At 38.6% G+C, this 24,539-nt stretch overlaps 1 protein-coding gene across 2 annotated transcripts in view; it reads right to left on the bottom strand.

Annotated features, from left to right (window-relative positions):
- The window catches only part of USP47 (ubiquitin specific peptidase 47), a 49,674-nt gene that overhangs the window by 17,739 nt on the left and 7,396 nt on the right, over window positions 1-24,539 (bottom strand). The window contains exons 2-11 of one of the 2 annotated variants that reach the window (XM_036383345.2): window positions 15,685-15,888; window positions 14,705-14,821; window positions 13,447-13,585; window positions 11,837-11,933; window positions 11,192-11,337; window positions 10,302-10,381; window positions 9,357-9,506; window positions 3,240-3,335; window positions 2,997-3,149; window positions 1,454-1,621 (exon numbers count right to left, since the gene is read on the bottom strand). In XM_036383345.2, the coding sequence (XP_036239238.1) occupies window positions 1,454-1,621; window positions 2,997-3,149; window positions 3,240-3,335; window positions 9,357-9,506; window positions 10,302-10,381; window positions 11,192-11,337; window positions 11,837-11,933; window positions 13,447-13,585; window positions 14,705-14,821; window positions 15,685-15,888 (1,350 nt within the window). The remainder of the gene's footprint in view (window positions 1-1,453; window positions 1,622-2,996; window positions 3,150-3,239; window positions 3,336-9,356; window positions 9,507-10,301; window positions 10,382-11,191; window positions 11,338-11,836; window positions 11,934-13,446; window positions 13,586-14,704; window positions 14,822-15,684; window positions 15,889-24,539) is intronic. The other variant, XM_036383346.2, reaches the window with a different exon arrangement.

Genomic DNA, 24,539 nt, shown 5'->3' with positions numbered 1-24,539 from the left:
CACTGAGCACATGCCTTCAGTGCTGCATATAAATTAAAAAATAAAACTGAACCACACTGATTCACAAGTCTTACAAGGATATTTTTAGACTATGTAGAAGAAACACTGTATGTTCTCAGCATATCCCACATCCATTATTAAGATCTCCAAACCAAAAAGCTTGGCTTGACAGCTTGTTTGCCTTGAGAACAAGTGGTATGAAACAACTGGCCAATACTTGGACATCCCACTTGCATTACAGACACATCAAATATTCTGGTCTTGTTCTAGTCAAGTGACTAGAATTAAGTTTTTCAACATTTCCAACTAAGACTGACAGTATTCAGAACATATACCAAAAACACATTCTCAAATGGTTCAAGGTAAATACAAACAGGGCCAGATGAGAAGATTAACATGCAAGTCAGCCTTTAAAACTGTTACTTTACAAAAGTACCAGATGAAGCCAAACAGCCTTCTACCAAGACTGAATGAAAGCTAGTGGCCTAATTTCAGATGAGTTCACTGAACAACAATACATTAAGTACACATTGTAGATATTACCATAAAGTTTCACATTTTCCATGAAAACTCAACCAAGTTCATCAGCAATCTCTACCAACCCTGATGTCCCACAGCAGGACTGCAGCTATCCTGGACTGACTTGCTATTTTATTCCTTTATATTAAGATGACTGAAGGAATATTTAACATTTAGACCCTTGGCTTCATCTATAAAATTGATCAAAACTTCTCAATCTTCTCCTACTACTCTGCAAGATGCTTTTGCAGCTAAATCTGGCAGACCTTTGACAGCTGGCCACAAGTAAAACCACTGCTCACAAGGCAAAACAGGTCTTCAGTTTAAGGGTCTGCGGGCAAAACAAGTTATTGGAAACTCTCAGCCTGTCAAGCTGGGAAGACTCTTATGTATCTCAGGTGACCTCCAAATCAGATGAATTTTTTCCTTTGTTGTAATGTCAATTTTTGAAAATTCAAATAAACTCACACACTTCCAACCTCTCACCTCACCTTCAATGTCAGAATTAATTATATTTTTATCATTTACATTTGTGGTGGGTAGACCCTAGCCAAGAACAAAGCATCCCTCCAGCCAGTCAGTCACTACTCCTCTCAAGTGGGATGGTGGAGAAAATCAGAAGAGCAAAACTGGGAACACTTGTGGTTGGAGACAATGACAGTTTAATAGATAAAGGAAACATACAAAAAATTAATAGTGCAGTGATGCAAAGGCATTACTCAGTATACCCCCACCCCCTTCCCCCAGCAGACCAATGCCCAGCCAGACTCTGAACAACTGCAACCTTGGAAAGCCCCCAGTTTCCTGCAGAGCATGATGGTGCCCAGAGGGAATCTGGCATGGAATATCCTGGTGTGAATGCAGGTCAGTCTGTCCAGCTGTGTCCCCCCTCCCAGCCTCCTGCCCATCCCTCTAACAGCCAGTGCTATCTTACCTTTTCACTGCCAGCTTTAGAGATCCTCTCTGCTGCACTATTGCTTTCAAGGCAGATTCCTTCATCAACTCCATCATCATTAGAAAAATCATTGCTCATCTGATCACTGTGACAACTGCCTTCATTTTCAGCTCCACTATCAGTGCAACTCTCAGTCTGAGGAGACTTCTTAAAAATAAGACACACACTAACATTATACAACATTAAAAGTTACATGGAACAGGAAATAACAGTGTTTGTGAAATGAAAAAATCCACTCTATGAGGCAATCAAATTCCTCAAAAACTAGAGACCTCTGTAATTCAGCACCAAGAACAGACTTGTTTCTGTTGGTGTCTTCAGTCCACCTCTTCAGTATTCCTGGGGTTTGTGTGCAACTTAACAGTAACTAGGAGTTTTCAGACTTGGCAAAGTTATATTTGTTACTAGCCTATTCCATTCACTAGCTATCCCAATTCAGTACCTGGAAGTCTGATACCAAAAAACAATCTGTTGTAAAGTGGCCCTGTTAATCAGAACTGACTGAAAATATTTTCAGTCACAACCAAAGACTTTTTTTTCCATTTCAACTCACTGGACCAAGCCAAGGTATTACAGTAAGACTGCTTAGTGTTCTGCTAGCTTAACAGCATGGTGTCACCAACACTGTGAATGCAGCTCACTCAGTATACTCATCTCTTACCTGATCTTCTTGCCTCTGGATATTGTTTTGATTTTCTGACAGTCCTTAATTTCATCTGAGTTCTGTTCTCCCAGATCAATCTTCATTGTTACTTATCCCACTCACTCTGAGAGGTATCAAATTGTCTACATGGGATCCTTCCTAAGACAAGGGTTTGTAGAGAGCCAGAAAAGCCTCTCCATGTGCACATTCAGGCAGTATTTCTCTTATACCAGTGCAAGCCAACAAATGTTTTCAGGAATGAAATTAGAGAAATTGCTTTGGTCTTCAATGCAAAACGCACAGTAAATACTTCCTGGTGAATGTAAGTGCACAACATGAATTTTGGTAAAACCCGAAAAGTAAAAAGCCAGAAGACTGATGGGAAAAAATAAAATTTTTAAAATCTTATTTCTACAGTATACACTAACTACATGGTGATTCAGAGGGAAGAAATTAATTATTAATGATTTCTGGACTAACTTCAATATTCAAAGTTTTGAAACTTTACATCACCTCTTATGACCAACACAATTCAGACACAAGTTTCAGACAAATCTTCCCTTCTGGAATTGCAGTATATATAGAAGCCCTGAGACTCATGTCTTTAAATCTGTTGACTGAAGATGTAAGAAATCTGAAAGAGCTTCCTTATGGAAGCAGGAACCCCAACTACAGAGAACACATTTGTTTGCAATATTAAAAAGAAAAATCCATATGGACAGACTTTAAATCTTCAAATTATAGCACTAGCATGGCTAAAGAACATTATACATAGATGAACAATATTGTTAAAATGGGTTTATAAGACTAGAATTTTGATTTTCTGAATGAGAAACTTGAAGGAAGTTAAATGCTTTTCTCTGAAACCAAATACCTTACCTCATCTTCAACATCAATAAAGACACTCATGTCCAGCTCCTCTGGAAAAGTCATGCGATCATTGAGTTTAATTCTGTGCATTGTGGTATAATCAAAGTCAAATCTCTTCAGCTGTAATGTCAGCAGGTACGGAAAGTGCAAGAACCGCAGGCCCTAAGTGAAACAAGGACAAGATTATGTCCCTGTTATCAGGATTGGTATTTATTAAAAGTAATTTTTGCAAATCATTTGACTAGTCTTTACCTTTCTTGCATCACATTTCTTCTTACATCGCTCACAAAAGTACTGATTTGGGCCATCAAGGATCTCAGGCTGAATGAAAGCATGCAGTGCTTCTTCCTAAGAATAAAAACACGTTACCCCATTTTTAAAGAGTGTTTACTATGCAGGTATAAATTTACAATGAGACTGCAAACACATACAAATAATTCATTTAAATCTACCACCAAAATTTGATTGACAAACTTTGGTACAGACAAAATATTTAGGTAAACATGACCAGAAATCAACATTTCTACCCAGCAAAACCACAATACTGTTAATTGTATCTCGTTCAGTATTTGATGCATCCCAACTGTCTTTGGTTCAATAGTTACATTTACTCCTGTTACCTTGCACATCACATTTAGTCGTGTCTGTAAAGTCATCTGCTGTGAAAATAAGCTTATTTTTAAACCCTGTCTTGCTCTTGTTCTCCCAGAATTTTGAGTCGATTCTTCTGCATTTCTAAAGGAGTTTTTCTCAAAAAAGCCAATCCGGTATTTAGAAGGGGAAAGAGGAAGCAGCAGAAAAAAGTCTTACTCAATTTCTCAGTGCCCTGCATAAAGATAGCCTTAGTCCCTGGTTCTACCAAGGGTCAGGAAATGACACTTGAAGATCCTATTTTTAAGTGAAAGCTGGGGAAAGGACAGAGGGAAGAGTATTTGAGTTTTGCTCCCAAAGGAGTGAGAATCAGGTAAGGTCATCTCCTATAAAGACAGAAGTAGTTTCCTAGCTAAACCTTATGAGGCAACTAAGCAATAACTGGAATTTTGTGTTCTGACAGCTGCCTAGTTTGGGGTAGTTCAAAAAACCCCACAAGTTCTGTCACTAATGCTTACACCCAGGACTTCAATGATTTCTATTTTGCTCCTCACTACTGTAATCAATATTCAAAATACAACCAAATTGACACAATTTGCAGCAATGACACTGCACATTAAGGTGTAAATACTTGAGAACCAACTTGTTCAAACAGAATTCACTAGGAGTGCTGAGATGGGTTCACTGAAGAATTTTACCCAGAGATGTTAAAGTTAAAACCTATAACCCAGTCAGCTTGCAAGCCAATAGGCTCCAAGTTTCTGAACTCCAAGTGGAAGGCAGAAGTTCTCTCTTCAGCCATGGAGGTGAAAGCAAATACAATTTGCAACATCATTTTTAAAATCATCATCTGTTAATGAAGGTCTGTGGCTGTTCCCCTGAAGTTTTGAGTAAGTAAGAAGGGGCTTAACTGGGCAGAGTAAACTCAGCAGTCATAACATGGCTGGCACAGAACCTACGACTGGTATCTAAATCGTGTTGTTTGGCAAATCCCACTTTGGGAACCAATCAAGGATATGCCAAGTTCTTCACAAAAGCCCCCAGTTCTTCTCTCCTCCCTTCTTTCTTTCCAAGAATGGAGGCAATCAGCAAGAACAACAAAGCAAGTATTTCCCAAAAGCTCTGTTGCTATTCTAGGAGAAAGGACTTTTAAAAAATGGACTCTATTCCAGGTGACTACTCTTCACAAATGAAGGACCTACCAAACTCCATAAAACAACTGTACAGTGAAGGCAGTCATCTCAGTTTCCATTTTTTGAGCCAGCCAGAAAGGCTTTTGAACAGCCTGAAATCACAGCTCTTGGGCAGAGACTCTCCAGACATATGAAAACATTTTAGAGTCTGAATTGAACTGCTGTCTATGTCTTTACTTCCTAAATGCTACAGAAGCTGAGTTGCTTTTTACTTCAGGGCCACAGACAGCTAGTGTTTAGTAAGATTATGTACTGAAATGTGAGGAATCTCATTCTAAAATGTAAGAGAAAAGACTAAACAAGTTAGAACCTGCTTAAAAAGAAAGCAGAAGAAATGAATTGCTGTATTTTGATTATTATGCACAACTATTTCAGGAAAAGCAAAAAAGTTAATGGCCAACACAGAAAACATGAATCAGAAAACATCACATGATGACATCATAATCAGTGATAGAACTGTCTTGTGAGCCAAATGCCAGTTAAGGCAAGAAAAATCTATTTCAAGTGTAAGAAAAAAGTTGCAGCTCATGTATCAACATGAATACAAATGGGAATATATGGAGGATGGGACATAAATTAATGTGTAATACTTATGTAGACTCATGTGATGTGCAATTTAACAAGGAAACACCCTACAAATTTTTACATAAGGCAAGAAGTGATGATGCTTTAGACCCCTGAGAAGGCAATGAAGCATTACTACATCACTCTTGAGGTTTCACTGCTTAGCACTCATAGTGAGCTGTGCTTTGAAAGGCCTGATTGAAGCTCCTGGGACCTCCATTACTTTTGAGCTATATATATAGCCAAGTATTCTTCAATCCTTGGATAATCACCACTGCTGCTCCCCAGGCTGACTCTCTTCCCTCTTACATAATCTTTACACCAAGGTTACTTCTGCTTAGGAGGTTTCTTAATACACTTCCTACTCTAGTGTAGTTCACTGCCCTCTGCTCTGACAGGTTACTCAGCAAAACCAGGGGCAGAGCTGCCAAGCTGCACAGCCTTTCACAGCACACATCCCCTGCCCTGCGGTGCCACCAGAAGCCAGTGTTACCTCAGGAGTTACCTTCAACGTGGCAGCTCTTATCTACCTTTGGAGTCACTGAGCATTTCCAAAATCCCCTACACACACACTTCAAAGTAAAGCTTAAGTGATCAAGCTACAGATTAGGGTGACAAAAGCTATTTAAACTTCTTTCTAGTTCAAAGAATCAAAAGAACAATACAGGCTGAAAGAAATTTCTGGAGATCATCTGATCCTAATCCCTTGCTCAAATCAGGTCAAACTTTAGGCATATTGCTCAGTCTTGTCCAGCCAAGTTCTGAGTGTATTCAGTTTTTAATATTCTGAGATTTCTATAATTTAGCAAACTAAAATGTGGTAACAATTCAACCTAATTATTGTCTGGCTTAAGAGAGGCACTGCAGAGAACTTTCCCCTCCATGAAAATGCGTTATGATCTAGTCAGTAGTTTGACAAGTGCCATACTGCAAGTCTTCATAAATGTGTGAATTTGTAAAACCTGTGATAGGAACAGTAGGACCTTTATGAAGCCTTACACAACAAATGGCATTTAGGCAAAACTGCTGTTGGAAAAAGCTAGAAACTAACTGCCATCTCAGGTTTTCAGAGTTCATCAGTTTTCCTGTGCTCAAAGAGTATGTTCAATGAAAAATACAAGACCTCGTTGTTACTGATCTAGCCTTAAAAACAAAAAAGGAATTATCACATCATCCATATTCTGTCTTCAACAGCTTGGCAAAGACACCACAAAGTAAGTTCACATAAAGTTCAAAGTAATTTCTGCCCTAAGAAGGACTACTTGTACACATACATTCTCAAAAGAAAAGCTATGGTACAAAAGATCTTGAAAACTAAGAATACTTAACAAAACACAACTGCATTGACTACACATCCACACATCCAGAACACTTGGATCATTACTAGTTTTCTGGTATTGCAAATCAACTCTCACTGTTTTAGTATCATAATTTCAGCATCACTGCTAGTTCCCAGTTGCGTCTTTCTCTCCACTGTTCATCCTGCGAAATATTTTTTTTTTACTGCAAAACATTTAAGCTTATGCCTAGTGTTGTTAAATTCAAAAAGACACTAGTACCTACGAAAATCAGAAGGCGAATTGTTGCTCCCATTAACCTCCCTGAAATAAGCCAAATGTTTTTATGTCTGGATTTCTACTGACCTCAAGAAAAGCCTGATTCAGGGGTTTTTTGACACCATACCCTTGAACAATGCAGATTACATAAGTGTTTTTTCAGAAACCATCTTGAGTCACACACTGCCAACATCTCAATACCCCAGAGCTGCCCTAGTGAGTTTGCAGCTATGCTACAAGGAGTTGTGGGATAGAGTGGGAAATCAGAACAATTCTAAATGCAAACCATAAGACCACACTGAAGAATTTCAGAATTAGTTCACAGTAGGAAATAAAGAAAGCATGACATTATCCTTCCCAGTTCTTCGATGTTCCCATGCATTGAGAAGTAATATACATATAAATGAATGCAACATTTCAAGTATCTGCATTTCTTTGGTAATACACAAGGTCAAACAGTGGGATAATGCTCTTCAAATGGCATTCTACGGATTAACCTTATTCAAGGCTCATCCATCCATTCTCTCTTATTGGAAAGTAATGGAAAATCACTTACCTCTAACTAGAGTTCTTTGAAGGTAGTATCCTCCTTAGATCCCCTATCTTGGGTTGTGTCGCCTGCTGCAAGTTCCCTCAGGAGGTGACTAGCAAGGTCTAAAAAGTTTTACATTCCCTTCCATAAGCCCTATTAGCGCATGTGTGAAGTTTTTGATCTCTCAGACCCTTTTACCTACACCTACTGAATCACATCATCTATGGATCAATGGAGGATACTACCTTCAGAGAATTCCATTTAGAAACAGGCGATTTTTCCCTTCTCCAAAAGCAAGTATCCTCCATATCTCCCCACTGCTGAAGACTACAGAACTAAAAATTACATCTGCTATTGTTCATACATATGCAGGGAGGAGAATCAACTGAATGTAATCAGAATAGGAATTGAAAAAGCTCAAAAATTGAAGCATCAATACAAGTTGCAACCATGTAGTTTGTGTAACAAAAATCTTAAAACTATGTTCCTCAATGTAGTAAACCCAGTAAATGCTGACTGAAAGGAAAAATATCATGTACTATTAAAACTAATCTGAACTTTAAGTCCTTATTCATTCAAGTTTTGTTTTTACAAATAGACAAAGTCTTTTTTTAGCATTGCATTACAGACTTGTCCATTGAAGAAAAAAACCTTTCCATTTAAGACATACAAACAATGCATTGTTAAATGCAGAATTAAACTATATGAACTGAATAGTTTTCATTATTTTTAATAGATCATAAAAATCTAATTATTTAATAAAAATTACAACAAATAAAATTTAGTTCAGGGAATACTGCTAGAAATTAGGGTTAAAAGATGAAAAGGGAAGCCATCTGTATAAAATATCAATCTGTATTAAGACAGCTTCCATCAGCTGGACAGTTCCAGAAAATTTTGATCTTAAGAAAAATTCAAAGGACGTTACTTACTTGAATTCTTTTCACAAGATCAATGTCCCTCACCTTTATTACTTCTCAAGATTGATATTTAAAGTTTCAAGGTATGAAGTACTTTGAAGCTATACTATAGTTTAAATTAATTCTAACAACTCTTAACAGAATTACCGTTAAGAATTATGGACTACTAGTGCTTTAAAAATATTGCCAGCACACTAAATACAGAAGGCAAAATACTTTATGTTTAATAAACAAGCCAATTACACAAGTGTTTGTTTAAAACAACCTTTACTGAAAGACTTGTTTGATTTATTCTTATTCTTTCTCACAGCTCCATCCATAGTATACTGTGGAATTTCACAGTTTGTAATACTTTTTTTTCAGGGTGGAAAAACTCAAACAAAAGAACTTCCACAGACTTACTAAGCAATAGTTATGCTTGCCAGCATCAGTAAAGCTGGAGCAAAAGAGACTACAAACATTGATGTAGAACAAGATTTTTGAATCATCATCAAATTGCTTATTAAAGGATATGGTATCTAAGAAGTGACCTTTAAAAAGCACAGCAACAACATGGCAATTAAAGTAAAAATTTTATGTCAATGTTCTGTTCTTTCACTAACACTTTCAATAAAGCTATGAAAATTTAGCAGATGTGCCAGTAAAAAAACCAACCCAAATAAAACTTTGTGATCTCAGAAAAATCTCTCAAGTAAATGCTGAAGATTTTATCAGGAAGAAAATAACTGATTACTGCAGCCCTAAGGCAATAAAGTTGCATTTCCCCTCCCCTTATACATGCACCAGTAGGACTCATCGAAGGGCAAAAGAAAAAAAAACAAAACAAAAAATAAACCAAAAAGCCAAAAAAAAGAAAAATCTTCTAGAACTTGCTAGCTGGTTCACTGCACAAAGACGAACACCCCAAGATGGAGTATCTAGGATGATACTTACCAGGGAACCAATTCTACCACTGGGGCATTATGTATTCTATGTGTGTATGGATGCACTATTAGGACCATAATAGTACACACCACGCTAGCAAACGCCTGGCTGGAGCCATAGGGTCGGATGACCAGAGGGATATCCAGGTACGTGTCGATTCTCCAGCCTTCATAGCCACACTCTAGGCACCTCACATAGTCCTTCAGTTTGCCTTGGTACAGTTGATTTATAAGATCAGCCTGAAACAAACAGATGCAGCAACAGGGACTTAAAAAAAATGACCAATACCCTATTTCTTTGGTTTTACAAGAAAATACCTTCCTGTCAATTAAGTCTTAATTGCATGGCTACACATTTAAAACACTATTCCCCAGCAGGACATCCATCTCCTGAATTTTTACTTTGCCCTGCCCAAAACATGTATCAAACAAGCTTCTCAAATGATGTTACATAAGTTTCAGTGTCCTTAATAGTCATGCCTTAAGTGACTACAAAAGCACCAAACTGAATTTTAAAAAGAGCCTGATCTTGCAGACATTGTTAACAGACTGACCCTGCAGTCCTTTCCTGTGTTTCCAGAGACAATTTACCAATTACTCCTATTTACCAAAACTGGCCTGCAAGAAGGCGGCCATTTATCAGAATGTATCCTGCGCCAGGAATGTATTCCTAACTTTCTCCTGCATTAAGAAGGGAGAGCTTGAGCTTCTAGAGGCCACAACAAAGCCTAATAAATACTGACAGCAAGGAAGTAATTGTAGGAGTTACACAGTCACTTTCTGTGCTTCAAACAAAGACTGAGTATAATATTCCAGAGTGCAGAATATTCCACTTTTAATTGGGGGAGGAAAACAGATGCAACACACTCTTGAAAGTCATACATCACAGTAGCTTATCATAAGAAACCAGAAAACTGGAAACTACCACAGATTTTCAATAAGCTGGTATTTAAAATTTAGTAAATGATTTTTACAATCATTAGAAAATGCCCACAATACTGTACCACTGAATGAAGATAGTTTTTCCAAGCTTACCTGCTCCGTTTGCTTCCATTTCTGCTCCAAAGCATCAAACATGACTCTACAAAGCTCCTGCACATCATGCTGCTGCCACGCTGTTAAAAATTGAAGTTATTATTAGTTAAAACAGGAGATGTTGTTAGTCCCAATATTGACTGTAGCCTAAGAATACTTCCTAAAAAACTACTCATTAGTTCAAGTGTGTACCTACACTACTACCTAGTCACTACTGGGCCAGCGTTCAATTCCACAGGCAGCTGCCTCTCAACGTAAGCCAGAAAAATAAGCAACCAGCTTGCTCACTATGTTTATACATAAACAAGAACTGTGTACACAAGCAAGAATATGTGAAAAATACAGAACTGCTAATGTACTCTGGTATAAAACAAACTGCTTCTTATTTCTGTCCCACTTTGCACTGATTCTCCAAAACCCAGCTTCCCACTCTCATCATCATGTGCTAATGGAAAAACCAACAGGTGATGGGACAAAATTACTCCCCACAAGTGTAAAAAAGACACACACAGTGCTTGATTTGAAGTAGACAATAAAAATGGGTAACTCCATAAATGCAACATGGGCATCTGACATTTGTGATTCAAAACAGAAGCAAGTTTCCTATAAAGAATTACTTTTTTAGAAACCATTTACATGTGTAATGACAGTTTAATTACAAAAAACTAATGCTTTTTACTTTAACAGCCTAAAACTCACAGATGCCATTCCTTTAACAATCAAACATACTGCACAACAAAGTATCCAAGTAGGATATTTTGTTTCCCCTGAAAAAGTCAATTCTATTAATTACTCTTAATTATTCTGAAATTTTCCCCCATGAACAGCAGTTTAGTCCCTAGCAGGCAGCAGCTGAAGCAAACCACAGTAGATTAACAGCTGCACATTACCTTCACTACTGTCCCATCCAAAACTCCGTGTAACATCTGTTGTTTCAATTGCCCGTTTTTTGCTGGTCTGCAGTAAAACAAACAGTCTTTGTAGCTGGTAGGGGATACTCCTCTCAGGATCCTCTTCAGATTCCTCAAATTCCCACCTATTTGGAAAACAAGATATTTGACAAATAAAACTGCTTTGAAAACATTACTCAAAAAAGCATTAAATCAACATTTACTACATTTCAGGTCTGCCATGTCACAGGTTAACTGCAGCTCTCTTTCTTGGGAGAAGTCAAATGCAGTTGCTTTCCATTTCTGCAGTAAGTGGCAATGATACTCTTCAAATGTATGAACATAAAACCAAAAATTTTGAAGACATTCACTGTACAGACATGAACTGCACTTAGCATCAAATTTAACTTTCAGTTTGCTGTTTTCAAGATTCTTTAAAAAGCGTCCATGCCACAACCAGTAACTTATATTTAATTTAAAAGCTGAAGCTTTTAAGCAGATATAATTTACAAATCTATTCAGCTTGACTTTCATTATGATTTCCAGTATCCAAACAAGGAAATTTTGACAGGTGAAATTCCAAAGGGTCTCCTACCAATATGAACCAGCACAAAATTTAAGAAGTTGTTGATTCTATATACTCACTTATACAATGCATTTCTAAATTCAGGAGTCATGAAAAGTGTTTGCAGAAGGCTGTTCAAGTAGCAAGTCATTGCTTGATTTACCAGCCCCACATAACCTAAAAATATGAGAATAATGAGATGGAAATAATGAAAAAAGATGGCACATCAATTCAAGAGTTAAAACACTTGACAAGAAAACAATACTGTCATAGTGATAGTGTTTAAGAACTGCATTCATTTGTTGTTATTTACTGTTATTTACACTATAAATGAAGGGAATGTTATAACTTCTGAAAGCAACAGAAAATAATAGTTCTCCTGAATGACATGAAGCTGTTTTTTGATTGCATTAAAAAGCAATATTTAATGCTGAATACTACACTAATGGGCATGTAGGTAACTATAAATAATAGCAGATTTAAATATTTTACAGAATAAACTAGAATTTTCTAAGAATCAATTGTGTATCAGCTTGCTTATTGTTTTATGTCTGCTAAAAGTATCCTAGTAATAATGTTATTGTAATTTGTATCTGCACTGGTTTTATTATTGTTTGCAAATCAGAAATAAAAAAATAAATCCCAAGTGCCCACACAACACTACTATTCTAAACCCTTCTCCCTTAAATAACTAATTAAAAAAACTAACTGAACTACTAAAACACTGTCAGTTTTACTAGCTGAAAATGAAATTATTTACTTATATTAATCTAAGCTGTAATGTTAAGATTTTCTCCAAAATATGCAATATCAGCAACAACTGATAAGCAAGGAGCATATACTGAAGCATCATATAATAAAGGAATTAAAAATGCTTGTTTATACTCTGAAAATTCTTGAAAAAAAATAATCTCAGTACCATACTAGTAATGAAAAGGCAGCTACTTCACACATGGGCATTTTCTGTGAAGAAACTGAATCAGAACATTTGTACTTTTTTTATTACTCTACACTATATAAATCACCTTTTCAGTTTTATTAAATGAAAAAAAAAGGCAGATAAACATTGTTATTTGCCAAAAAGCCTTAAACAGGTAAGAAGTAGTGCACCAGAGTGTCAGCTTAGTGGCTGCTCAGCACCTTTACCCTCAGCTGTAATTTGCTGTCTCCTCCTGCCCTGCTGAGCAGCCTCCCAGAACCCCAGGAGGGCCTGCTGGCTGGGGGATGCAGGAGGAGCCTCTCCAAGAGGGGAAGCCTCCTCTCCCTGGAGGCAGAGAAACCTGCAGGCCCTGGCAGGAACTCTCAGGCCAAGGAGAGACGGGGCAGGAGCCCCTCCAGTAACAGGGTATCCAGTCCTCCTTCAGCTGGGAGTGAGCACAGCTGGAGCTGGGCACTGCTGATCCAACCCTGACTATGAACTAGGGATGAGCAGCACACCAGCACTGCAAAGGAGCACCCTGACAGAGTCTGAATCACCCTGTCCCAGGTAAGGAAAGGATGGAACACAGTTCTTCCATTTCTAAAGGGATGGGAGAATATCATAAAAAACATGAATAAAAAATGTAGCAGTGATGTCAGTATTTTTAAAATAAATTGCAATTTATTAAAAAAAAATTTGAAGTGCTGCTATTTGAAAATGTGCTAAAATAATGACAAACTAGCATTGCCTTTACAAGAGAGAACAAAATACCTGTCTCTGATTTGCTCAGGACTGAAGAATAAGAATAGCTTTGACTGACATAGTCATGGGTACATCCAATGGAGCCTTCTCTGGGAAGGGGGCCTATAAATCTCTCCTGTGCACCATCCTCTGTTGTACCTGACTCCTCCTGAAACACAAAGACACCCATGGTATGCACAAGTTAGACAAAACATTTTTACTGAAGTACCTATGAGATCTACTTTTTTCTCGTGGCTAAGAAACCAATTTTGCTTAGGCACATCACACAATTTTTTCAACATTGCAGATACACAGTGTAACTTTAGTTCTGCCTTCCAAATTCTCAAGCCCTTGACACAGTGTTCTTTAGCACTGGCAGAAAGACAGGCCCTTTGGAACGCTGCACAACCAGCTATACTATTACAATGTACGCAACAAGCAAGCTGGCAATTTAGCATCTCCTGTGCCTCAAGTTTTCTGCACTGCAATACAGAATAAGATTTTTTCCAGACATACAAATTTCACTCCATTACTCTTCCAGAACCATTCTTAAATTCTGATCTTGAGCACAATTATTTACACATGGGGTTTTTTCCCTCTTTTTCAGGTAATCAAACTCCACAAAAAAGGCTAAGTAAGCCAGCATTGTGCTGATACAAGAGTTAAGTAATAAATCTTAATATATGACTAGTCTATCCAATCTTTGATTTGAGGATATTGCAGCTATGTGCATCATGTATTTGAGAAACAGAAAATTTCAAAGTATTTGTTATGGCAAACGGTGGCTTTTAGCAACACTGCCAACTCTTCTTTTATAATTATTTATTTATTCATCTTTCCATAAAGATAAATGTGGAAGCAGCTCACTGCTGTCAATGCAGGGTTGCCATTTCTGAGAATTCTGCTGGAAAGGCCAAACATTGCTTTCAAATACCCAGAGGAAAGGGATTGGATATATGATTAAATATGTATTGTTAAGACTTATCTCTGAATGTGTCAAAGATTAATTAATTATATAACCTTAGAAAATTGCTTGCAGCAAACATCACATAAATATTGACAAGCATGAACAGAATGACAGCAAATCATTACTAATGGAATTGGTCCCACTCAGGAGAAATGTGAACATAGATGTAAATATAGTCAAAGTTGTTGAGAAGGCTCCCAAAGAAGGTTAGGATGAAATATTCAGCCCAGTTTTATTTCATGTTCTGATCTTACACAAGCACTACAAAGAATACACACCTCTCCCACAACACTGGCTTATGTAGCTGAGTGAAGATTTTACCTGCATTACGTGAGGCTGCTCACCATCCTTGTCTGTCAAATGCAAAAAGTTCTTCTTTCCTGGCTCAAAACCAGCATCAAGAATGGTTTTGTCACTGTTCTGATCTATTGGAGTCTGCTAAAAAAGAGTAAAACAACAGAAACAACACTTTTTAGAAACAGATCTATATGCAATTAACAGATTCCATCCAAGTACATTGCTTGATGTGGTTGCTGACACAGTAAGACCACATGAAAATAAATAATTATCCAGTAAACAAAACACACATCATCAGCACTGAAATAACTTGGAAAGAGCTTAAGAAACATTACAGTCTAATGCAGTTAGTTTATCTTAACAGCTGGTTAATCTATTCAGAAGCCAGTCTGTAAGTTTCTTGTGAACATCACAGTGTCCTCTATAGCATGCAGACACTTTCTTTTCTTTAAAAGAAGAAAAAAAAAATTACTTTCAGCAGGCATAAACGTGACCTGAAATAAACTTTTGTCTATTTCTTAACAAACCTTAGAAAGTTTTCTAGGTGCATCTATAGAAATAATATGAACTAAAATCAACACTGATTTACAATAAAGCATAGGAGTGATATAAATATTTTTTTAGATGTAATATATTCAAATAGGTCTAAGAAACATCAGGACTCACTACACAACATGCTGCTGCTGAAAAGAAAACATTTCTCAAACAAGACTACAGGAAATTGAGACTATTTATCATGGCATGATTATTATAAATACATACTGATAACAAAAACTAATATTGCATCTGAAGGATCATATTAGTTTTTGTTTAATGATTAAACAGCGATATCCTTAAAGAGCACACTTTGAGACTAAAATTCAGCCAAATCAACACAGCAGCATCAGCCTGCTGTGGTGCACTCAGCACAAAACGTTACAGGAATTCAATAGCAGCAGAGCAGGAGCTTTTCTGTACTGGGAAGTGCGTGCTGCCCAGAGGGAGCAGCAAGCTCAGCCCCGTACCGTGTCAGTGGCAGCGTCTCCGTTGCCCCACACCAAGTCAAAGGAGCCGTTCACGTAGCCCACTTTGGCAGCCACGTCTGCGAAGAGCCGCCGCAGCGGGGTGGAGGCGGGCAGGTTCAGGGTGACGCGCTCGCTCACCGTCCTGCAGTTCGTGGTGTCCTGGATTATACACAGCACCCTGGGCTCCTCGGCAGCACACTCTGCCTGCAATGACAGCACACAACAGGTCAGGAGCAAAAGCAGGAATGGTTAGGAGCTTAACTGAAAAATCCAAACAAGACTTCACCAATAAAATGTAGCGTACTTTTAAAAACTCAGGTTCCTAAAACTGGACTTTATTTTCTGAAGTGAGCATGAGAAAATGAAGAACCTTCCCGTTTTGAAAAATCTATAAAAACAAACTTCATTTTTATAGAACAAGAAGGAATTTGTTCTGGTGTGGGGACAGAGAAACCGCTCAGGTTCCACACAGAATTCTCACTAGCAAGCGGATAGGAGACTCCTTCAAAATCAGGAACAGACTTCCAAGTCATCACTTCCAGCTTTGACACAATCATAAATCCTGCTGAGGCAGAATATACCTTTTGTGACTTTCAGGAATGCAACCCAGAAAATTTGCAAGCTTCCAAGCAACCTTGGAAGCTGACCACTAAACAAAAAGTTTCATAATCAAGCCACCAACTTCCTACTAACTCCACAGCTGTCTGAGTTGCAGGAGATAATCTTCTGCCTGAACAAAGTAAGAAAATTAGCACTGACAAATGGCTACTGAACAAAGTAAAGAGAGTTTAAATAGAAACTTCAATGTATCTGAAATCAGAACAATAATGATCTTGAATGAAAGTGGTAATGGAATAATAATAAAAGTTTCTGGACCCAGTAAGTCAAGAAAAACAGCATTTTTCCAACACTGAAAACCAAGGAAGTCAAAAATCTAAGCACAATCAATTAATTATCTTAATTATCCAAAACTGTAGAACAAGAATAACTGATATTTAAACACACATCTCATAGGAAAGGATCAGGTAAGTAAAAGGAATTAGTCCTTCAGGGATTCAGCCTTTTCAAGCTGGAACACACAGAAGCATTAGTAATGCATTGTCAAAGCGCCCAAATCTCAGACCATGGCTAAAGGCCACAGCATCCAAAAAGGCAAAAAACCACGTGCGGTGCTATCACGATTCTCAGTGGATAAGAACAACAAATGGCAGTAATTCCATTCATGCCCAAACTCTCAGCCAAACATCACAAGCAGCTTCTAGAGAATAGAGAACTACAAAGCAGATTTGAACATCTTCAGAATCCCCTGTATTTCTACACAACCAGCCTCTCAACACAGATGAGCACCACCAAAGTGGTACAGCCCCTTTTGAGAGCTCTTACATGACGAAACCTTTGGAAAAGGAACACAGACATTCGAGCTGATGCCTTCATTCCAGGGGATGGCAAAATCTGCTGGCAGTGTTCACACAGGGATAGAATAAAATGTTAGCTGACTGCAGCATCTATTCCTATCAGCATCACAAAAAAGTTGATAGAGGAAGGCAAATAAAACCACCTTCGATCCAATCTGTATGACATTAGTTTGCTTTTGATTGGGATTTTTTTAAAGACTTTGGAGTCCCATTTCTTTAGGTTTATTAAATGAAATATCCTGTGTGGAAGCCTTCATTAACTACATGCTCAAAAAGACTAGAAGTAATAATAAAAGTAAAATAATCAAAAAGATTATTTGCAGCAAATCTGTAACACTTCATACATTTCATCTTTATGGAAGAATTTTACATTTATGAACTACTTTCCAAGAGGACACAGAAAACTATTCCTGAAACATTAACCACACATTAAGAAGAAAACAGAGTTTGGAAGTCAAAGTAATTTTGACATAGTATATCCTCACTTTCATCTACTGCACCCGCAGAGACACACAGGGCTGTACTTAAGTAGACTAAAATTAAATTTCACCAGTGATTTCTTCTCCTGGGCTCATTCCTTGAAATTTCCCAGCACAGCATTTTTTATTTTGTTGGTGGTTTTTTGTTGTTTTTTTTTTCTTTTTTGCTGAAAAAGCAAGTTCTTTCATTCACTGTGGGGTTAGGAAGAGAAGGTAAAGCTTGTTCAGTAGTCTTCTTTTTTGATTTCTTTTTTTTTTTTTGAGAAGGTGAGCAGCAGCTAAGACCCAACAAACGTGGAAGATCAACCCATACTTACATGCATGTGCCTCAGCAATGGTAAAGGCTTGCTCTGGGTGGGAGCCCACCCTCCTCTACAGAACACTGCAGGGGGGTTAAGAGGTATTCACTACTATTCATACAGGATCATCTGAGAAAACAGCAGTTCATTTGGATTTAATTATCCCCATGCTGATTTTGTATGGATGCTGTAACTTGATGTAACTGTGTATAATCATGTCATGAGCAGTTCTCCACTGGAGACTCAGTTCCTTGTGCTGCTTCCTTTACATAACCAACACTGACTCCCCTCCTCCCTGCAGGAGCTCCCTGGGAAGGGAACTCCTCCCACTCCCACTTTCCCTGCTACCCTGGATGGGGAATCAGCTGTGACTTGCATTAGAGCTGCTACAGAAAATAATTAGGCACACAGTATCTGAGGGATGGAAATAACATTAAGGGAACAAATTACAAACGATTACAGAAGATTTGCTGGATGTAGCACGTCACACAAATCCTCTCTTTCTTCTTCACAGATGTAATTCTGACAGACTGAACTGCTTTAACTCAGGGTCAGTATAGCAAAGGGTATTAAGCTGTCATTCATTCACACTGCCACCACTTCAAGTTGTTAGTAGTAAATAGATAAAGCAAAAATAACCTCAGCCCAACTCTACTCACCAAGAGCATTCACACACACCAGTTGAACTAGGAGACAACAATGCAACACCTTGTGTGGGGCTACTTTACTGCAGAAATAGTGTGAAAAGCAAGACTGGCCAGTGATAGATCCCTCAGCTATTCTGACAGGCTGTTATCAAACCAAATCCATAACAGGAACACAGAAATTAATTTAAACCATTACATAATCTGATATATTAGGAGAGCAAAACAATTCCTTTTTTAAACGCAGAGACAGAGACAGCCAAAGCCTCAGAGAGCAGTGTAAAAGCATATCAACACATACTCAGTTTGAAGCTACCATTTAGACTGAATTGCATATGTACATCATCTTTGGATTCAAGAACATGCACAGAGTTTAGTGTCATGTAGCTCATGCTCATGTTAAAATAAATAGAAGCCACAGCATCATGCTGCTGCTATATTTCTTGGTTATCATTTTATAAAGCTGATTTCATCTGTCTACCTGTGAAAACTTCTTCTTCATTTCAGCAAAGATACTCTGTCTGCAACTCCAAAACATATCCTACAGTATATAAAAACAAAATTAGCAAGTCATAATAACTGAAAGGTGTAAATTGACTTTTATTTTATACTATTGAAAAAATCATTACTGAGTTTGGAAACACCATTCACAGAGTAACTCAAGAAGGAATAGCCTATTTTAATATTTAAATTATTATAGGAGCAATGTTACAATGTCAGTTAAGTTGTAATACATAGACTACATCTCCTAAAGAAAGAAGTGAATGGATAAGAAAATGTAAATAACAATTCAAGATACAAATTCAAATTAACACTTTCCTTGATTATCTTTAATATGCCACAGACATAGGTAAATATTTTTCCTCAAATGATTCAAGGGTAGGATTAGCATATAACCCTGTAGTTCAGTTTATTAATGTATTTATAAATTATGAAGCTGTCCAGTTTCATATGAAACTATTCTTTCCTGTCTAAATTACTTCCCGTGGGGAAGGTTTATTATTATGAGCCCATTTTTAAGTATGCAGCTGAAGGTAGTAAAGAGATGAAGTTATTGATTTTATTCCTACCACTCTTAAAGAAAGCTTGCCCTGGTATCTCTGATGGATCATCAAAAATTCAACAACAAACATTAACTGCACAAAATTGTTTTCTGACTAAACATCAAATTAACCAGTTTCTGAATCTCAAGTGCTGCACTTTATATTTCTCCAGAAAGGAAAAACAGGAAGTGAGAATGAAGATGCTCATAACATCACTGATCTTCTCCAAATTCCTTCAACTGTGTCCTCGGTAAAGATTACCAAAACAAAAAGCCCTGACAAGATCTTTACTGACATACCCTGTTTGCCCCACCAAATGACCTACAAAAATAGCTCAAATTAGACCACTGCACTTAATTTCCCAGCAGGATGACACATAAAGCATGATTTTTTTCTTCACATACTGAACTGAAGGTCCAGTTTGGAAGTCTTAATATGACAAGAGTGTGTCTAGCAGTTTCCTTTACACACCAATCTGTAATTTCAGATTTGAGAGATTTCAGATTTAAATCACACAATTTAAATGTTTTGCTGCCTACTGGTTTTACCTGCTCTTAATCAAAAGCCATATACATTTTGTTAAAATGACCCAAAGGTTAATGGAGTCCCAGAACCACCAATATGAAACTGCTGATTTGTAATATTATCATTGTTATAGTACACCAGTGGCATAGGAAAACAAGTTGCAGACCCTCAACTGCATAAGGACCTAAAGGGGGCAAATGCAGACTGTTAATTAAGGCTATAATTCACAAAACCATCCCACTATTATTTTAGCACAGAAGTCTTCTCAGGCTAATATTTTGGTCAACAAATATTTGAAAGTGCAATTTCAACTGTTAATTGTGATTTTAAAAAAAATATTGAAACAGTGACACTTTCATCCCAAGTCACTCCATCTTGCTGAGGCTGGGAATCCTGTGGGATGGAGAGCATCCTCAGCAAGTCTGCTGATGACAACAAGCTGTGTGGTGCTGTCAACATGCTGGATGGAAAAGATGCCATCCTGAGAGACATTGACAGCTTGAGAGGGGGGCTGTGTGACCCTGATGAATTTCAACAAAGCAAAGTGCAAGGTCCTACACCTGAGTTGGGACTATGCCGAACACACCGAGAGTCTGTGCAGAAAAGTGACTGAGAGCAGCCCTGAGGAGAAGGACTTGGGGGTGATGGCTGATGAAAAACTTACTGTGAGCCAGCAGTGCGAGCTAGCAGCCCAGAAAGCCAAAAATATCCTGGGCTGCATCAAATGGAGAGTGGCCAGCGGGCCAGGGGAGGGGATCCTCCTCCTCCACACTGCCCTCCTGAGTGCTGGGGACATTGCTGGTGCCCACAGCATAAGGAGGACATGGAGCTGTTGAAGCAAGTCCAGAGCAGGACATGAAGATGATAGGAGGACTCAGGTGCCTCCCCTACAAAGACAGGCTGACAGAGCTTGGGCTGTTCAGCCTGGAGAAGAGAAAGCTTCACAAAGACCTCATAACAGCAGTATCTGAAGGGCATACACGCAAACCAGAGAGCAACTGTTCATCAGGAACTGTAGTGGTAAGACAAGGAGTAATGGGCTCACATTGAAGGGCAAATTTAGACTGGATATATGGAAGAAATCGTTTACATGAGGGTGGTGAGGCACTGGCACAGTTTACCCAGGGAAGCTTTGGAATGCCCCATCCCTGGAAGCGTTCACATCCAGGCTGGATGGGGGCCCTGAGTGACCAGCTCTAGGGGAAGGAGTTCCTGCCCATGGCAGAGAGGTGGAGCTAGATGATATTAAAGGTCCCTCCCAACCCACACCATTCTATGGCCCTTTACACTGCTCCATTTCTAGAAAGGTGATGATGATAAACCTGCATATACAAGATTTCTGACTATTAGACCAGACTTAAAAAAGACTCTTTACAATAGGAACATGCAATCAACACACAGGTCTGACCTGGGTGGACATTCTAGAGGGCCATGCTACACAAGAATTCATACCCCACGTACCTTTCTAAAACATATTTCATCTTTCTTCCACGAAAGATCTGCACCTGCAAGTTGCAGAGCATAAAGCATGTTGTTGCACTGAAGCAATTCAAGCTGTATTTCTGTATATACAAAGGCAGCATTGTTATTAGTGCCATCTGCAAGACAGACATTTGCTTAGACCACATAGGTTCTGTATTTGTTGAAAATAAAGGAACAATAAAAATAGAGTGTTACTAGATCTGTCACAACAATATTCAAATGTACAACTGCAGTGGTTTTAACACTGCATTTAGATGTGGCTTGCTATTTTTCAGCCTTGAATCACTGAGTTAATTAAAGTTCTATAGCAGCATTTCATTATTTTAACTCCAGCTTCATTTTTATAAAATTACTTTTAGAGATTGAAAGCAAGTCCTAAAGCTAAGGTCAAACTTCATACAGATTCTACCCAATATTTCCAAATTCCAGGTCAAGAGTTGAACCAATAGATGTGTAAAGTTTTACTGCCAAGTAAATTTAGTGGCCTATTGAGACTTAAAAGGATCACCACTAGAGAAGACTCTACACGTCCACACCCCGTAAATAATTCTCACAAATCACCGCAGTACAGAGGAAAGACAAAGAGAACAGTAGGAAGCAGCAGACATCAAGCAGTTCACAGAATTACTTGGATGATTAAGCCTAAGACAGCAATTCTCAAACCTAATGTAGCTTCAGCAACTTCAGACTCCCATATGAAGTGCACATAAGTGACTACTGCCAGTCACATCACTGCTGGGCAAACTCTGGGGTGCACATTTCAGGTCATGTACACGACTGGACGCACATTTCCAGCAATTACAAGGATAAGTGAAATCTGGGACCTTCCATGATACACAAGTAGTCTGCATCTGTACTTTTTACTTCTGAAGTATAATCACAGTTGAAACAAGCTTCTGTTCAGCTGAACCATTGTTAGTGTCTGAATGTTCCTTTCTCTCTCAGCAATGACTAAAGACCATCAAATCAGCTCCTTGCGAACCCACAGCCATAATTTAGGAATTTTTCCACCTATTTCAAGAGGTCCAATCCATTAAATGCCACACTGGATACATGCTGATAGCAGTGCTTCCTGCAGAAAATGCAAAGATCAAAGATCTTTCCCATAGACAGCAAATAAGGGGAGAACAGTCAGTGAGCACTGGGGTACCATTCCCCCTCTTTCTACCCTGTGCTTTTGAACCACAGACTCCAGAGAGTCCCTACAACCCACCAGCCCCATTTTCCCCAACAGGGCTACTCATGCTCCATGTTTGTTCCCAAGCCCAAGGAAGCTCTTGTCAGAGGCCAACTTCCCTGGTACAGCCAGGTAAGAAGGGTCCCTCCCCTGGGAGGTGAACACAGGGTGATAAAGGTCCTCAGAATGAAGGAGGCATTGAGCAGGTGGTCTCAGACTCACATCGGGCCTTATTTCAGAGGAAAGAAGCACCTTCTTTTGAAATCCAGGTTACTAAACTAATCCTGTCAGAGCACTGAGGTGTTTGTTACTCAACACAGGTGCTTTGCCACAGCCCAGTCTTTCATGAGAGAAAGGGGCACTTAGAATCCTGTTATAAATGTCTGAACCAAAACACTTTAAAAGACGTATTTAGCAGCACACTTGGGGCAAATTGAACACACTTCTTAAAACACAGATCCCAGGAGGTCTTAAACAGAGTAATTTTGAGGTGTTAACTTGATGTATTGTGTGTTGGAATGTTTCCTGAAGCAAAAAAAAATTCTGAACAACCTTTAGACACAATCATTTAATCTTGAATCTGACTGATTTTGAAGTATCAGGTTTGTGAGTATCTCAACAACATACTTTACCCTCATGAATTCTTCATTATACCTGGGGAGACTTCAGGCAAAATCCCACGACAATGTTTTGAAGCTAGTGAAACTAAACAGAGGTCTTCTGTCTCTTTACAAGTAAGGAAAAAAATTGCTTCGTGACATGCCTAAAACACAACAAAACTCAAGAATTTATATCCTGACTGTGACCATTTTCCTAATAACTGGACCTTTACCCCCTTCCTGGTTTGCTGGGGGCTTTCAGAGGAGTCAACAGTAGCAGTAGAGGAGTAGTAGCAGTATTTTAAATGCATGCGTTATATGCAATAGTGCTTACATCACTAATACCAACACCACCTGGACATAACTGCAACTTTCTGTGGTATCCTAAGAGACTGCAATGAGACCCTCCCTCCATCCTTAGGTAGGGTATGAGTCTGTAAATGGCAGTGCTGCCCACAGGACAAGAGCAGTAACTGCGCCTTCTCTTTGGAAAGGCCTAGAAGAGCAGAAAGTGTCACGGCTGTGGCAATGCCATTGCTCTCACCTGCATGCCATGCTCAGTGTCTGCCAGCTGCTGTGGGTACAGGGTAACTGCTGCAGGTCCCAGGGGCAGCTGGGCCACACTGACACCCATGCTAAGGGAACCCTACAAATGCTCTCCCTATGGGGCATGACCTGATTCAGGGAAGAGGTACAACATCAGTTCTGTAACAGAGCCTCTGTGATCCTGTTCCCTTTGCAAAATGGGGTGTATGTTTTAGTCTCTTCTCTGTCTTGTGTAGATTATTATTGTTTTCAAAGGCACCTTCTCAGAAACGCTTCCTAATTAACAAAATTTTACCTAAAAAGAATTGGAAGCTCCACCTCACTGAATCAGCTGCATGCCAGCTGTCAACTGTCCCTCCTGGAAAATGCACAGGGACAAATTATTTTTATAATACATATACACTTCAAAGTCTACTCTTTCCAACTTTCTGAACATGTCCAAAATAACCCTATGCCTCAGAAATAAAGAGTGTGTTATGAGGCTAGTGTTTCCCTTTGAGAGTTTGTTCCCACTGCTGCGTATTACTGGGTCATTTGTAAAAAAACACTAACAAAAGAATAGGAATGACAAAAAAAGTTGGGATGGGGCCAGAAGTAAGTGCAGGCCTGGAGGTTGTTCCAAAGACTATAGAAAAAAGATATAGTG

Source organism: Molothrus ater, chromosome 6 (assembly GCF_012460135.2).
Source record: "Molothrus ater isolate BHLD 08-10-18 breed brown headed cowbird chromosome 6, BPBGC_Mater_1.1, whole genome shotgun sequence".
In the NCBI taxonomy this organism is placed as follows: Eukaryota; Metazoa; Chordata; class Aves; order Passeriformes; family Icteridae; genus Molothrus; species Molothrus ater.
Note: the sequence above shows the minus strand (reverse complement) of the source record. Positions and strands in the feature narration are given on the sequence as shown.